General features: G+C 33.6%; 1 protein-coding gene across 22 annotated transcripts in view; it reads left to right on the top strand.

Annotated features, from left to right (window-relative positions):
* Ppip5k2 (diphosphoinositol pentakisphosphate kinase 2) overlaps positions 1 to 17326 on the top strand; it is an 85725-nt gene that overhangs the window by 43458 nt on the left and 24941 nt on the right. For all 22 annotated transcript variants that reach the window (XR_015438891.1, XR_015438888.1, XR_015438887.1 and 19 more), the window contains 4 exons: positions 4211 to 4338; positions 4951 to 5065; positions 13889 to 13996; positions 14087 to 14203. Coding sequence is in view for 17 of the 22 variants with exons in the window: in XM_004841749.4 (XP_004841806.1) it covers positions 4211 to 4338; positions 4951 to 5065; positions 13889 to 13996; positions 14087 to 14203 (468 nt within the window). In the remaining 5 variants the exon portion in view is untranslated. The remainder of the gene's footprint in view (positions 1 to 4210; positions 4339 to 4950; positions 5066 to 13888; positions 13997 to 14086; positions 14204 to 17326) is intronic.

Here is a 17326-nt window from a genome sequence, read left to right as displayed (position 1 = left end):
AAGTGAAAGTATAATAAGAACTCAAATAACTGAAAAATAATCAAGCAGAGAACCAGGTTAATAACATGTTACAAAGCACATTGATATCAAGAATATGTTAAAAGAAAAAAGTTCCAGATACCATTTTAGGATCTTTTCCCAACTCAGTTACCAACAATGGTTTGGTTATTACAACATAGAGGTTGGAGTGGATCAGAACTCCAAATGTGAACTAAAGTTAAAAGATGGGAAAAATGAGATATATGAAAACTATAAATAGCAATAAAAGTTCAAATAGCCTCACTTATAAATAACCATATATTTTCTAATAGTCACAGATAGTGCATATTAACATTATGTTCCTTCAGATTGAAGGAGCAACTATGTATTTACTTGGCCATATATGCAAGATGGACAATATTATATAATGTGAAGCAGTGATTTATAAACATGAATCCTTTTTAAAAGTAGCTAAAAATATCTTGGTTATCAAGAATATGCCTTTGAGGCTTGCTTTAAGGAACATGAATTTAGAAAACAGGACTCAGCTTTGAGGAAGCTAAGGCAGGAGGATTGCAAGTTTGAGGCCAGTCTGGGCAATTTAATGAGACCTTGTCTCAAAATAAAATTTAAATATGGGGCTGGCAGTGTGGCTTATTGGTAAGTGCTTGCCTTGTATGAACAAGGCCCTGAATTCCAGTACCATACACAAAAATGTTTTTTATAATTATTGTTATAATTTTTCTTCTTACTGTTTGAAATGAAAAAGACAAATTTTATTCTTTAAAAGTTTTAATTTTGCAAAATAAAAGGTTTTGTTTTTATAATGTAGGATATTTGAAGATTACCATCAAATTGAGCACAAAATTCTACAGGATTCAATTTTAACTGTGTGGTAAAAATGATCATCTCAACCCAACAGTGACTTGATTATAACTAAACAAGTAAATTTACTGAGTTGGCATCGATCTTTGTTATGAAGTTCAAGATAGAAAATTTATTCAAACTTTCCTATTGAAGATTCTAGAAAAATGATTGCTGATAATTCCAAATTTACATGAAAAGTGTAAATTGTTTCATTGATGTGAATTGCTTTGACATTAGCATAGGCTTAGTGTCTTAGTCGTTGCATTTATGTTTACAGTGAAAATTATTTAAAAGTATACTTTTTAACAATTAGCTGTAAATATACAGCCTTTTAAAATATTTATGGTGGCTATATGTGTTTTTCAAAATAGACTTTTGATGCATCTAGATATATTGCCTACTCAGAGACTAAATCTAGAAATGCTTGTTCTTCTGTTTTAATAGCAAAACATTTGTTGGTACATTTTAGGCATACATAATGATACCACTTATCATAGAGAATTTGCACCTGTACTTAGCATAATCACACCTGTGTCATTACATAGTTTAATTTCACTCCTCTAAATTTTTCTACTAAATATACAGAACATGTTAGAATTGAGAAGGAAAAAATTGTTTTATAGTTGAAATGCACCGTGTCCATGTAGTTTTAACTATTCATAATGAATTGTTAAAATATAACTAAAAGAAGCACCAAAGATTAGTATGATTACTAAGATTTGAACTATCATTTGTGTTTTTTAAAGTAATTCTTCTAGCTCAGCTATTCTCAGTGACCATTATAGTAATTCTCTGCCAAAATCAAATTAGATTTTTCATAATAATCATAGAATTTATTGATGATACCTCTAAAATTGGGAGGGGGGTTGATAAATTATTTTTGATATCTTGGTTCTCTTAGGACAAAAATTATACCCAACCCTCCAGGAAATGGTCATATTTTGAGTAAATTTATAACTTTAAAACCAGGAGACTTTTATATGCTTTAGTGAAATTAAATTGAGGAGAGGAAAAGTTGGACTTAACTTTTTGGTTTGATGGTACTTTTGTGGCAGAAGCTTGGAAATTCTTTTTTTTTTTTTTTCATAGAATGTTGTATTTAACTCAATTAAATAATAACTTACTTTATTGATTTAGGCTTCCTAAGGCGAGAAACTGAACAAAATGCAGGTATTTTCAATCACTGAAAAAAATAATTAAAATTATAACCATTAAGAGTAATAATTTATCGTGAAAATATTATTTACAATGGAGGAAGTAAAATTTGCATATGTTCTCATGCAGATGAAGAGTAAACTGAGATTTGACTATCCAGTCAAATATATAAATTTTTAACTTGTTTAGAAAAAACTGATGCAAACTTGACAGTGTTGCTCACTGTCTGTGTAAGAAAAATGTATATACATTCTCATACACTTCAAAGCATTACTGAGCCTCTAAAAAGACAGTTTCTACTCTTAAATTGAATCAATTCAGTCTCTGTGTTAAGTGAATTAAAATTTGAAGATAATTTCTTTGTTTGGCTGTAGATTATGAAAGGCAGAGTATTCTCCATAATAGCATTTGCCATATAAAGTGCAAAGACATTGTCATGGAAATCACCACAGAAAGCCTTTAAATAGCTTCATCTTGTATCTTAACCAGTTCTGTTTGTGGTAGAAATATTGCAACTACATATGACAACATAGGTTTCTAAGAATTACTCAGTTCCAAAGAATGGTGGCAGATGAGCAAAAATGTGTTTTGAAGAGAAAGATTTCTTCCTTAAAAAGAAATATATCTTTGTTTTAAAACTAGAAAGTGTGTGTATTAGGAAAAAACTCTATAACATTATCATCCAAAAGCGTATTAGTGTTTTGGAATATTTTTAAAGGCCTCTTTATTTAAATTTATGCACATATAATTATTCTCATTAATTCATATATAAAAATGGAATCAAGAAAAACCATAGTGTTTTACAACCTGATGTTTTTCCCTTCATTTAACATCAGGAACTTTGTATTTCAGTAAAGCTATGTGTAAATTTATTTGATCAGTTTCTCATACTTGGAAACCTGGATTCTTTTTAATTTCTCTCATTCTTTATATAAGTCTTTCCATGCACTTAACCCTATTTCTGTAGCTTTAGACCTCTTTAATTATTTTTTTATCCACACCAGCAGTATATGAAAATGCTCATTTCCTCATAGCTTGCTAAAACAAATTTTAAAATGTTTTTTCCCTAATGATTTTTTTAATTCCAGTAGTTTTCTACTATTTACATAAATATACATATCCCTTTCATATACCTAGCTCACTGTCATGTATATTGGGACTTTATTGACTGAATTTAGGAATAAAAGCTTTAAGGTAAATGACTCCAAGAGGTTCAGTTTTTATGGGTACTCCATCTGTAAGCAATAAACACATTCTTTATTAGGCAATTTTGCTTTGCTGTCTACAGATGTTTACCATCTGAATCTCTTTGGTGGTTTCTGTTCACAGGAAATAGTCTTTAAATTAAGATATCGCAGAATGAACTTGGAGAGAGGGAGTATGTGTATTTCTTCCTTCTTCCATATTCTCCTTTTTTCTGTCTATCCCTCCTATTTGTGCCTTCTTCCCTTCTCACACCCTCCCATCCCACAAATTTTTCTTTTCTAATATACTGTCATTTTCTAATCTACCATTTTGACTCTACCATTTTGCAATTAATTCATAATTACTAGGTTTTTTCCACTTCATTTTCAATTCCTTATAATTTAATTCATGCTGATTATAGACATCATAAATTGGGTAATTTTAAAACATCTTTTCTCACTACTTAAAGTATTAAGAATATTGGCCGAAAGCTTTTGAGGAGTGTGTTTCAACATTGGGATAGACAGAAGTCTGTCTGGTCTTCCTTCTGTTTCGTGGTGCTGGGAATCCAGCGTGGGCCTTCTGAGTACTGGGCAGCCACCTTACCACTGAGCCGCACCCTCAGCCTCCAAATGCTTTGTGCATTTAATTTACATTGCCTTTCATGTCTGTGGCCTGTTGTCTGTGCTTCAGTTATTCTCGCCTTCATCCATGCTTTAGGGTTATTTAAACATTTTAAGTCTCCTGATTAAGTTGAATACTATTATAAAAGATTGCATTAGTCCATTCATCCTCCTTTATGTTACTTGCTTTATTAATTCTACCACAGAATCTTTCCAGTTATATTTATAGTTTGAAAATAGTATGTTTGCAGTTATAAAACAGGCAAACGGAGTTGTCTAATGTGCAAACCCATCTTCATACAATTATTTGTGTCTCACTGGAGTTCCTTAATTCAGGAGTGCATTTGTTAGAGTGCTTCATTATTACACCCTTTTTCTAATGCTGTGTATTTTCTGCTCAGGAATATGGTATAACTAAAGCTGAAAAACTGGAGATTGCCAAAGGCTACTGTACTCCTCTAGTTAGAAAAATCCGCTCAGACCTGCAGAGAACACAAGATGATGACACTGTAAATAAGCTCCATCCTGTGTAAGAGACTGTACTAGTTGTTTAAGTCTATAGGGTTCTTTTTTTTTTTTGCATACTTTAAATCTAAATTATTTTTTGATGTTCCTATGAAGAAATCAGGAGTGTATCACTTAATATTTTGTGGAAATAGGATTATCTAGACATTGCTATTAACTTCCAGCCAAGACTGCTTTTGGCACCAATTTGAGAAAAACAGAGGTGACAGGGGAAGAGGGGATATGTGTCATCACTTACATAGTGCGCCTTATTCAGCTGTATAAATGTTTGAGAGTAACTTTAGGTCTACAGCCTCTATCACCACTACTGGAGGAGCTAAAATAACCTCTTTAGAGTTAACTTGAATAATACTAAGTTTATTGCTCTTTGACTAATCTCTGAGGACCTAGTTAGTTCCAACTAACTTCATGTTAGAAGAATCTATCAAAATATAGTATCTCCTCAGTTGTGAAAGTTACTCCTCATTTATGGAGTTGTGGCTAGAAGAATGGTAGGTTTATTTATTAGGGACTTTTACCTCTAGGAAGATTAAATTCTATTTTACGAAGTAATTTCTATATTTAAGAAGTTTTTATTATATGGCTATGTTTTAATACTGTGTACTTCTAACTTTAGGTATTCCAGAGGTGTTCTATCTCCTGAACGTCATGTCCGTACCAGATTATATTTTACCAGTGAAAGTCATGTACATTCTTTACTATCTATTCTTCGCTATGGTGCCTTATGCAATGTAAGTAGAACAAGCTTTTCCACTTTATCTAATAAGTGTTTTTTGAATTTGTAATCAAATCACTGTTTTTACTATGAACCTTTAGTAATTCATCATCAACTTTTATGATTTACCATCGTTTTCCAAGGATTTACTATATACCAAGCACTTTGCTAGATTTTGGGAATAAAGACATGTTCTTTCCTTCTGAGAAGGTCCATGTGAGCAACCTGTAACATAAGTATTTTAGGTGATCTTACGGACAACTAGAAATGTGAAGAAAGATGCTGATGGATATTAGGGGTCAGCATTTTAGCATTTAAAGGTCAAGATTGACAGGGCTTGGTGTTTAATTAGACATTGTGCCTCTTACCTTCTGTCATGTAATGACATACCAAGACATGTAGCTTAAAGCAACCACAGCTGCTTTATTTCTATTTCTCAGAGTTTAGAGGGTTGACTAAGATCAATTATGGAATTTTACTTCGGCCTTATAAGGCTGTAGTCAAACAGTGGCTGGGACTCAGTCATTTCAAAGGTATTTGCACATGTTTAGTGCTTGTTACTTATCAAGTGGGACCTCAGATGGGGTTGTTGATCAGAACAACAGCATCTGGTCTCTTCATGTGACCTACTTTCTCAAGATGCAGTTGAGTTCCAAGAGTGAGTTTCCTAGGATAGCAAGGTGCAAGTGTATGGCATTTCTCCAGCCTAACTTCTAAAATCGTATAATGTCACTTAGGTGGAACAATTTTGATTAAGGCAATCACAGAGTTCCCTCTAGGTTCAACAAACAGGAGAAGAAATAATCCACATTGCTAGATTCCTGGAGCCTCACTATCACACAATAAGAAGAATATATATGATTCAATAAATGTAACAGCCATTTTTGGAAAATACAGTCTACCATAATAGGAGATATGATTAAAAAAATACAGTGTGTGTTTAATTTTTTAAGACATTACAATAAAAGATACTTTGCCATTAATCCCTCTCAAATGTTCCTCACTTTAAACACAGTCATCCCATCATTCTTGCCCCTTTCTGAAGTAGCTCTGTAAGTGCTTTTTCATGAGTGTCTTTAGTTGCGCTGTTGTGGCTGCCTCAATGTCCTGGATTGATTCAGAGTTTACCTTGCATGGTCATTTTGACTTTGGGAAAAAGCCGGAAGTCACACTGTGCTAGATCAGGTGAATAAAGTGGAGGAGGACACACCATGATGTTTTTATGAGCTTGCCTTTCTGTTAGATGGCACTGGGCAGCAGCATTCACCAAATTTTTCAGCATGTCTCATAAAGACACTCACAGAAGACTTCCAGAACTACTTCAGAAATTGGCAAGAACGATGAGGTAAGTGTGTTCAAACAAGAAGGGAGTATTTTGAGAAGAATTAATATCAATGTGACTTTACTGTAATAATTTTTAAAAATTTAAACATTCACCTTATTTTAAACACCCTTTGTCTGTAATTATTTATATTCCTCTCACATGCAAAATTCATTTAACTCCCCCCCCCCACCGCCTCTCTAGGTGTATCTTGTTTACAGCATAAACTTGAATTCTAGGATCTCATCCTTTATATCATCAGCCACCTCTAAACTCACAAAGAAATAAGAATTGCCTTTTATTTCTCAGTATATATATATATGTATATATATACATATATATATATGCATATATATATACACACATATATATATATATACTGGTGTATACATTTCTGTATATCTGTATCCAAAGTGATTTTTTTTGGTACCAGGGATCAAACTCGTCCAAAGTGATTTTTTTAAAAAGCAATTTTCTTCTATAATTTTTAAATAAAGGATAATAGCGATTTGTCATGTTTCCTGTTTTTTAGTCTTTTTTTATTATTAGCCCTTGAGAATAATTTTTTTTTAATTCTTTTATTGATACATTTTAGGTATACAATACATTTACATTTCTCATTGGGAACTTGTACCTTTACATGATGCATCTTTGTTCTTATTTTTTCCCCATTCCTAGCCCTCCCTTCACCCCCTCCACCCTTCCCTATTTTCAAAGACTTTGTTTCCATTTCTCATCATTTTTCCTTTCCCTTCTTTCCTTTCCCCTGCGCCTCCCACTACCCTAACCCCTTTGGACCTTTTCTTCCTATTTTGCATTATCAATTATTCATTTTAATCATTGGTACATTTTAGGAACACAATATAATGACATTCATCATTGGAAATTTGCACCTTTACGTAATCTCTCTTCATTCTTATTTTTCCCCCTTCCCTTGCCCTCAACCACTCCATCCCTCCCTATTTACAAAGACTTTGTTTCCATTTCTCCATTTTCTCATATTAATTCCATTCCCTTCTTTCCTTTCCCCTACCCCTCCCACTTCCCCTTCCCCTTTGCCCCTTTTCTTCCTATTTCACATTGTCTATTATACCTTTTACTCCTTATTTACACTTTCAGTTTCTCACCCTAGAGAAACTATTTGGTATTTACATATGTGTGTCCTGTTTATTTCACTTAAGAGTATCCCCTCAATGTGCATCCATTCAGCTATAGATGCCTCTAATTTCTCGATTTTTCGTGGCTGAGTAATACTCCATTTTACAAAAAACCACATTTTCTTTATCCAGTCTCCAGTTGATGGGCATTTGGGCTGTTTCCAAGTTTTAGCTATTACAAACTGTGCTGCTATGAACATGGGCACACATATATCACTGTGGTATGATTCTTATAATTCTTTGGGAAAGATCCCCAGCAGGGGAATAGCTGGGTCAAATGGGACTTCCAGTCCTAGTTCTTTGAGGTATCTCCATACTGATTTCCACAGTGGTTGCACCAGTTTACACTCCCACCAGCAGTGGTGGAGGGTTCCTCTTTCCCCACAGCCCCACCAGCATTTGTTATTGGTTGATTTCATGATAGCAGCCATTCTTTCTGGAGTGAAGTGGAATCTCAGCATTGTTTTCATTTGCATCTCTCAAATGACCAATGATGCTGAATAGTTTTTCATATATTTATTTGCTATTTCTACTTCTTTGAGAAATGTCTGTTCATTTCAGATTCCCATTTTCGGATTGGGTCTTTAAATTTGGGAGGTCTGATTTTTTTAAGTTCTTTATAGATTCGAGATACTAGGCCTTTGTGTGAGGAACAGCAGGTGAAGATTTTTTCCCACATTGTGGGTTGTCTCTTCACACTGTTGGTGGTTTCTCTTGCTGTGCAGAAGCTTTTTAATAAGAAGAGATCCCACTTGTTGATTGTTTGTGGTAGTTCACGGGCAGCTGAGGTTTTGTTCATAAAATCTTTTCCTACACCAGTGCCTTCAAGAGTTCTACCTAACCTCTGTTCTAGCCAGCTCAGCATTTCTATTTTAATATTTAGATCTTTAATCCATTTTGATTTTAGTTTAGTAAGTGGTGAGAGATATTGGTCTAGTTTTAACCTTTGGCAAATTGAAACCCAATTTTTCCAGCACCATTTATTAAAGAGGCTATCTTTCCTCCAGTAAGGGTGTTTGGCTCCTTTATTGAAGATGAGATGGCTGAGTGTGTCTGGAGTTGTTTCTGCATCTTCTAAGCTGTTCCACTGATCCTCAGGTCTGTTTCTTTGGCAGTACTGTGCTGTTTTTATCACAGTAGCTTTGTAGCATAGTTGCAGGCTGGGGATTGTGATACCCCCTGCCATGTCTCTGTTGCCTAGAATTGCTTTTGCTATTCTGAGTCTCTTCTTGTTCCAAATGAATTTTTGGATTGTTTTCTCAAGGTCCATGAAGTATGCTGCTGGAATTTCAATTGGGATTGCATTGAATCTATATAGGACTTTTGGAAGTATGGCCATTTTCACTATGTTGATCCTTCCTACCCAGGAGCAGGGGATGTCTTTCCATTTTCTGATATCATCTTCAGTCTCTCTTTTCAGAGTGCCATAGTTTTCAGAGAAGAGGTCACTGATTTCTTTTGTTAGGTTGAATCCTAGGCATTTCAGTTTTTTGGGTGCTAGTATGAAAGGAATTGTTTGCCCTATTTCTGTCTCAGTCTGTTGTTTGTGTAGAGGAAAGCTGTTGATTTTTGTGTGTTGACCTTGTATCCAGGTACTTTACTGAATTTGGTTATTAAGTCTAGAAGACTTTTGGTGGAGTTCTTGGGGTCTTCTTTATACAGTATCATGTCATCTGCAAATATTGACAATTTGACTTCTTCATTTCCTATCTTTATTCCTTTTTATTTCTTTCTCTTGTCTAATTGCTGTGGCTAATGTTTCCAAAACTATATTGAACAAGAGTGGTGATAATGGACATCCTTGTCTTGTTACTGATTTTAGTGTGAAGGATTTCAATTTTTGACCATTTAGTATGATATTGGCTGTTGGTTTTTTATAGATGGCTTTATGAGATTGAGGTAGAGACCATCTTTTCCAATTTTTTGTAGGGATTTTATCATAAATGCATATTGGATTTTGTCAAATGCTTTTTCTGCATCTATGGAGATGATCATATGATTTTTGTCCTTGGCTCTATTGATATAGTGTATTACATTGATTGAATTGCATTTATTGAACCATCCCTGCATCCCTGGGATGAATCCCACTTGATCAGGGTGTATGATCTTCTTGATGATCTTCTGCATTCTCTTTGCCAGTATCTTATTAAGGATTTTTGCATCTATGTTCATTAATGAGATTGGCCTATAGTTCTCTCTTTCGGTTGGGTCTTTTTCTGCTCTGCTTTTGGGATCAAGGTGATGCTTGCTTCCAGAAATGAATTCAGGAGTATTACATCCCTTTTAATTTTGTTGAAGAGTTTAAACAGTAGTGGCAGTAGTTCCTCTCTAAATGTCTTGTAGAATTCAGCAGTGAAGCCATCAGGACCTGGGCTTTTCTTAGTTTGTAAGTTTTTAATTACATTTTCAATTTCATTGGTTGATATTTGGTTGTTTAGAATTTTTAGGTCATCTTCATTCAACTTTGGTAATTCATATGTGTCTAGAAATCTGCCCATTTCTTCTGTGTTTTCCATCTTATTGGCATATAGGTTCTGGAAATAGTTATTGATGATCCTCTGGATTTCTGTTGTAATTTCACCCTTTTCATTCCTAATTGCATGGATTTGGGCCTTTTCTTTCCTTTTTCTGATAAGGATGGCTAAGGGTTTGTCAATTTTGTTGATTCTTCTTGAAGAACCAACTCTTGGCTTCATTGCTTTTTGTATTGTTCTCTTAGTCTCCATTGCATTGATTTCTGCTCTGATCTTTATTATTTCCTCCCTTGTATGAGCTTTGGCTTTGTCTTGCTCTTCTTTTTCTAGAAGCTTGAAGTTCAGCATCAGGTTGTTTAATTGGGCTCACTCTGTTTTCCTAATATGTGCATTCACTGCTATGAATTTCCCTTGTAAGACTGCTTTCATTGTGTCCCATAGATTCCGATATGTTGTATTGTCATTCTTATTTAATTGAAGGAACTGTCAGATTTCTTCTTTAATTTTCTCTGTGACCTATTGGTTATTCAGAAGTGTGTTGTTCAATTTCCATGTGTTTATGAAATTTTTCCAGTTTCTTTTGCTATGGATCTCCAATTTCATCACACTGTGGTCTGATAATCTACAGGGGATAACTTCAGTTCCTTTGCACTTACTTAAACATGTTCTATGTACGAGTATGTGGTATATTTTGGAGAACGACCCATGTGCAGCTGAAAAAAAAGTGTATTCTGATTTTGTGGGATGGAACACTCTGTAAACATCTGTTAAGTTCATTTGTTCAAGAGTTTGATTGAGTTCTAGTATTTCATTACTTATTTTTTGTCTATTTGATCTGTCTATTTGTGACAGTGGAGTATTGAGGTCCCCCACTACAATTGTATTTGTGCGTATGTGACTTTTCATGTCCGTTAGTATTTGTTTTATATAGTTGGGTGCACTAGTGTTTGGTTCATAGATATTTATGATTGTCATCTCTTCCTGTTGGATTGTTCCCTTTACAAGGATGTAGTGTCCTTCTTTGTCTCTCTTAATCAGTGTTGCTTTGAAATCCACTTGATCTGCCAAGAGGATAGCTACTCCTGCTTTTTTGGGGGTTCCTGTCGCATGGAGTATTGTTTTCCACCCTTTAACTTTCAGTCTATGAGTTTCATTTTGAATTAACTGTGTTTCTTGTAGAGAATAATTATTATCAAAGTTACTCTAAGGCTATTTTGGTGTACTGTTCTTGCCAAAACTTTAAATTCATACATTCATTCTTGTTTTGACTTCTTATTTGCCCCATTAAAGAATGCCAAAGTGACATTTTTGCATACACATGTAGATCAGTAAAGCTTTAATAAAAGAATAGTGAATGAAAAAAATGACCCTTAGTTAGCAAAGCAAAAATGTATATATGCAGTAGTACTCATGGAATTGTTTCAAAGAAAGAGATAAACCTCTTACATATATATACAGTGATGCCTCAGTTCATGAACTTGATTGTTTCTCTAATTCTGGTCCCAAACCGAGTTGAATGAGAACCAAATCAAATTCATTGATTAAGTTCAATGTTGACTTTAGGGGAAATTCGATTCAGTTCTCATCCAGTTCAGTTTGTGACAAGAATCATGGAGAAAATTGAGTTCATGACCCGAGGTACCACTGAAGATTGAAATAACATGAGGAATATAGGAACTGAGAAGAAGAAAGCCCATGGATGGAGCATAGTAGTGAGAGATGGATAAAATGGCAGCAGATAAAGTGAGACAGTTAATTCCTTAAGCAAGGAGCGGAGTGACTTTTGTTGCTGTGTGGACAATATGTAGGCAAGAGTGAATATGAGGAAACCAAGTAGAAAACTATTACAGTCATCTAAGAAGAGATAAGAATTTAGACTAGGGTAGTGACTCTGGAGCTGGAGCTTGTTGGGCATATGTTAAATGTAGCCTTTATTTCTAAAACAAGAAGTAAACAATTCATTTTTCAAAGAATATATGTTTCCAGGAAAAATAATGGTACCTATTTACTGAAGTGAACACTAAAATCTGTACCCAAATGATATGGAATTTTCTAATTGAATTTTTAAAAATTTATTTGCACTATTATCTTACTATCATTGTAAGAATTTGTAAGGAACATACTTAAAACCTCTACTAGTTTTCTGGAATTCTTGATTGTTTAGAATGGACTATGTAAAATCTATCTCTCTGTCATGGATTTTTAAAACAAGATTTGCTCAGGAAATCATATGGTACATAAGGTTTCAAGGATTGTGTATGTGACCTTAATTTAAAGAAAAAAGATTTTTGTGGTTTACCTATTAATTTTGTTCACAAAGATACTACTAAATATTGTTTAATCTTAAATACTGAACCAGACCTAGCAAAATCTTCAACTTTGACGCAAAAATTAGATGGTGTTCTGAATTCAGTAGTATTACAAATTCTAACTTATCTGTTAATGTAATGAAAATTTTTAGTATTTAAAGTCGTCATTTTCAGAAATTTGCATCTGGTGAAATTCAGTAATGTTATACTAATGTGTTTTCCTTTATTAGTTTTGAAAAATGTCAAGTTTTGAAAAATATTTGAACATATCACCACACACACAGACACACACACACACACACAGATCACTTTTTACTCAAGTGTTGAATAGTTCAGGAATATATAATGTCTAAAAATAAAGAAAACATACTGAATTTTAAAAAGTGTACATAACAGCATGTGGTATTATAATAGTATTGTTTTTTAGAACAAGACATACCCTACACTGAAATTCAAAATATATACTTCTATTATATATAAAAATTATTGAATGCTGTTACATACTTAGAATATTTGTAACATATACAATGAATGAAAATTATCTGTGATATACGTGAGGCTCATGTAGACTGTTGACTATTAACTTTCCACTCTAATTTGAATAGTTTTACCTTTTTGTGGTAGAAATTTCTGCTTTGAATGCTCTGTAGTACATATTCTCTAAGATCCTGTTTACTTCTGACACTCTGTGGTTGTTTAAAGATCTGTGATTCTCTAAATGAAGACGGGTGAATGGTGAAGGAGATCGTAAGAGGGACAGAACTTATAAATGCCTCCTTCTGATGATTTCTTAGTATCACTGCATTGTGAATGTCTTAGTCACTTTCTCATTGCTGGGTCAAAACTCGCACTCAAAGGAGAAGAGATTTCTTTGCTCTTTATTTTCAGTCCAAGGCAGGAAGGGTCTGGTGGAGGAAAGGTGCTCCTCTCTTGGGGACCAGGAAGCAGAAAGAGAAGGGAGGAGCTGGAGAGGGAGTAACCCTTCCACGTCATGTACTTGGTGACCTATCTCCAAACAGGCCCCACCTTCTAACAAGAAGTCAGCCATAACACCTGTGTCATCCAGTCACCTTTCAAACACATGAGGCTTTAGGGGCCATTTTTGATCAAAACCATAAGAGTAAATAAGGGATCTTTACTGATAGGCGTATGTGACATACAGAGACTATATGATAGTAAAGAGAAAAGCACTACCTTTACAGGATAGTGTCCTATATTATACCACACCAGGTACTTTGGGGCTTAGAAGATTAAAACTGTTCCTTATTCTTTGAATTCAGTAATGAGTAACGTATTGCAAGGAACTTTCAGTTTTCACTTTGTATAAACTACTTTGTAAAAAGTTACCACTGGAGTTTCAAGAACTACTGGCAAAAGACTTTTAAAATAATTTATTTAAACAAGCTTAAGAAACTTACTGAGACTTTTAAATGAAGTCATTTTGAAAAAATTGTGCACATTAGTATACAACTTATGTGTGTGATATCACTCGGGATTAAACAAGCTGCTGTGAGGACAGTGAAGTGACTTTCAAATAATACAATATGAGGAAATATTTACCATATCCTTTTTATTCAGGAATCAAAGGATGAACAGTGGAAACGAGCTATGGACTATCTAAATGTTGTCAGTGAACTCAACTACATGACTCAGATTGTTATTATGCTTTATGAGGACCCTAACAAGGTAAGTGGGCTCTGGATTTGGCTGTGCTGCCAGAGGTAAATAAATGGCTTGAATTTAGTTACTGTAAAAGTGTTTCTTCATATATTGTAGGATCTTTCCTCAGAAGAACGCTTTCATGTTGAGTTGCATTTTAGTCCAGGAGCCAAAGGTTGTGAAGAAGATAAAAATTTACCATCTGGCTATGGATACAGACCAGCTTCCAGAGAGGTAATGAAGATGGAACATTCAGTGCTCCGATACTACAGCTTTAGAGTTTCATCAGGTTACTGTAAGGTTTTCTGTTAGTTACTGTAAACGATTCTTAACTACTAAGTAGAAAAATGCCTTAAACTTTTTAAAATATGATTTAGGTAGATAACATTTTTATACAGAGAATATTTCAGAATTTTATCTTTATTAGACTAGATTTTAAGCCCAGTATTTAGAATGGTAATGTTATGTTTGTTTTTTATTGTTGTTTTACTTGAGGACTATTCCACATTAAACTGTGTTAAGCACTTGGCATTTTAATATTTACTGTATTAAGGATTAAATACTAGAAAATTTTATATAAGATTGACATTAATTTTTCCTTAAATATTTGTTAAAATTTGTTGTTTGGAGGTCATCTGAACATGGAATTTTTGTGGGAATATTTTAAATTATATGTTCTGGTTCTTCAATTAATAGACTATTCAGATTTCTTTTTCTTTAATCCATTAAATTTATTGGTACATTTTAGGTCTACAATATGATTACAGTTATCATTGGGAATTTGTACCTTTAAATGATATATCTTGGTTGTTATTTTTTTCCCCATTCCCCTTCAGCCCCTCCACCCCTCCCTATTTACAAGATATATTCTTTTCCCTTCTTTCCTTTCATCTACCCCTCCCTCTTCCCCTTCCCTTTGGACCTTTTCTTCCTATTTCAAATTATCTGTTATACATTTTGATCCTTATTTACACTTTCAGTTTCTCACACCAGAGAAACTACTTGGTATTTACTTTATTTCACTTAAGAGTATGGCCTCAATGTGCATCCATTTAGCTATAAATATCTCTAGTTTCTCATTCTTTATGGCTGAGTAGTACTCCATTTTATATACAATAAAAAAAAACCCACATCTTCTTTATCCAGTCTCCAGTTGATGAGCGGTTGGGCTGTTTGCAAGTTTTAGCTATTACGAACTGTGCCACTATAAACATGGGTGCACATATATCGCTGTGGTATGATTCTTTTAATTCTTTGGAGAAGATACCCAGCTGGGTCAAGTGGGACCTCTAATCCTAGTTTTTTGAGGTATCTCCATACTGATTTCCCCAGTGGTTGCACCAGTGTCTTTTTATATCCATTTTTGTAATTTGGGCTTTTGGATTTTATTTGAATTTTCAAATTTAGAGTATATAGTTGTTGCGTATCTTTATATTATCTTATTGTCCAAAAGGTGGCAAACCTATGGCACTCATGCCACTGTGGGCTGTTTGTATCTTTGAAGCTCTGAAAGGTTCCCCATCACTGGTCTCTGTGCTCTGTAAGGACGTTCTTTTTTTCGTAGTGCTAACTTGATGTGTCATTCCTCATTAAATGAGTTTTGGCAAGGAATTATGATTTCTTAATCTTTTCAGAGAGCTAATAATTTCCCCTTCTGTATCTTCTCCAGTGTACATTTATATTTTATTTCTTTAACCTCTGATGTTAAATTTTCTGCTTCCTTCTGCTTCTCTTGGGTTTATTTTATTGACAACTCTTAACATATTTGATGACTACTCAGAGTTTTCTTTTTTAAAGTTTTCTTTTTCTAATAGCTGCATTTGGAGCTCTTTAGTAAATCTTAGTATCTCCTTACCTGCATCACATAGGTATGTTTTAGCACTCAGTTCAGAATATGTTGATTTCTGTGTGATTTTTTTTTTTCATTCATAGCTTTGGGAGTTTATAGCTTAATTTCCAAACATATAGAATTTACCGATGAGCCTTTGTTAGTGGTTTCTATTTTAATTCCTCTGCTGTCAAAGGATATATTTGATGTGCTTTTTGTGTTGAAATATTTAGAAAGTATTGGGTTGTGTATACTTAATTCTTTATAAATGCCACATGCATACCTGAATGTATTTTTTGTCACCTTTTGTTCACTACCAGACAGCCAGGAAAGTTTATTAATAGTGTTTAATCTTTTACAGCCTTAAAAGATTTTTTGGTCTGATTGCTGTTTGTTAGCTACTTGGAATGGTATGAAAAAATATTCCACTGAGATCATTATCTCTTTTTCCTTATGATGTTCAGTATTTTTGCACCACATTTTGAGGCTCTGCAGACAAGTTGGAACTGTTTAATCTTTCTTTTATCTTTCTTAATTATGAAAAGTCATTTGTTTATGCCTAGAAAATATTTCTTGCCTTGTAGTCTACTCTGGCATTATAGCTATAACACCTTTATCATTTTCTTTGTATGTCTTTTCTTTTTCATTTTACTCTTAATCTTTTTGTATCTTTCTATACCTCGTGTGTTATTTGTAAGCATCATATGGATTTTGGATTTTTTTAACCTGTATTTTTAATAATTTTTAATAATCTTGGCCTTTGATTTGTCATATTTAACTTACTGTAATTACTGATGTATTCAAGCTAAATGTACCTATCATTTGCTTTGTATTTTTTCATCTCTTCTATGTCTCTTTGGCTCTTTTAAAATCTTCACCTTCTTTAAGAGGCTTTCACTATTATATGATTGTCTTTCATTTTCAGCAGTTTAACTTTGATATGTCTGGGTTAATAGAGCTTCTTATACCTGTGGCATTATCTTTTATTGCTTTCTGGAATATTGGTAGTAATTCTGTCTTTAAATAATTACTCTTTGCCTTTTCTTCTCCTTCCGGTTCCTAACTTATATCTGTATTAGATTTATCACGCATCTTAAATGCTTTGGCTATGTATTTCTTACACTCTTCCTTATATTTTTTTTTCTCGTTCTTCTTCAGACACAGTATTTTCTTTGTATCTCTCTTCCAGTCTGACAGTCCATCTTTAGTTATTTTTCAATCTGCTCTTAAATCCAATCATTGAGTTCTTAATTTTAGGACATAATAAGTAGGGTTTAGTTAATGCTTCTTAGCTCTAGAACTCCCATTTGGTTCTTTTTATAATTTCTAGTTCTTAACTGAGATTCTTAGTCTTGCTGTTAATTAATATGTGAGCATAATTAATTGTGGTTACCATAAAATTTATAACTAGTAACATTTTCTGGATCCATTTCTTTTTCGCTTTTTCCCCTTGTTTTTTGATCTCTTATTTTCTAATATTCCAGGCTACTATTGATCCAATGATGGATATTGAATATTGAAAACTGCAG

The sequence above is a fragment of the Heterocephalus glaber genome, unplaced genomic scaffold, assembly GCF_053883595.1.
Source record: "Heterocephalus glaber isolate CG9 unplaced genomic scaffold, H.glaber_assembly_v1.0 deba00001465, whole genome shotgun sequence".
NCBI lineage: Eukaryota > Metazoa > Chordata > Mammalia > Rodentia > Bathyergidae > Heterocephalus > Heterocephalus glaber.
The sequence above is the reverse complement of the archived record's forward strand: the minus strand, read 5'-3'. Positions and strand labels throughout refer to the sequence as shown.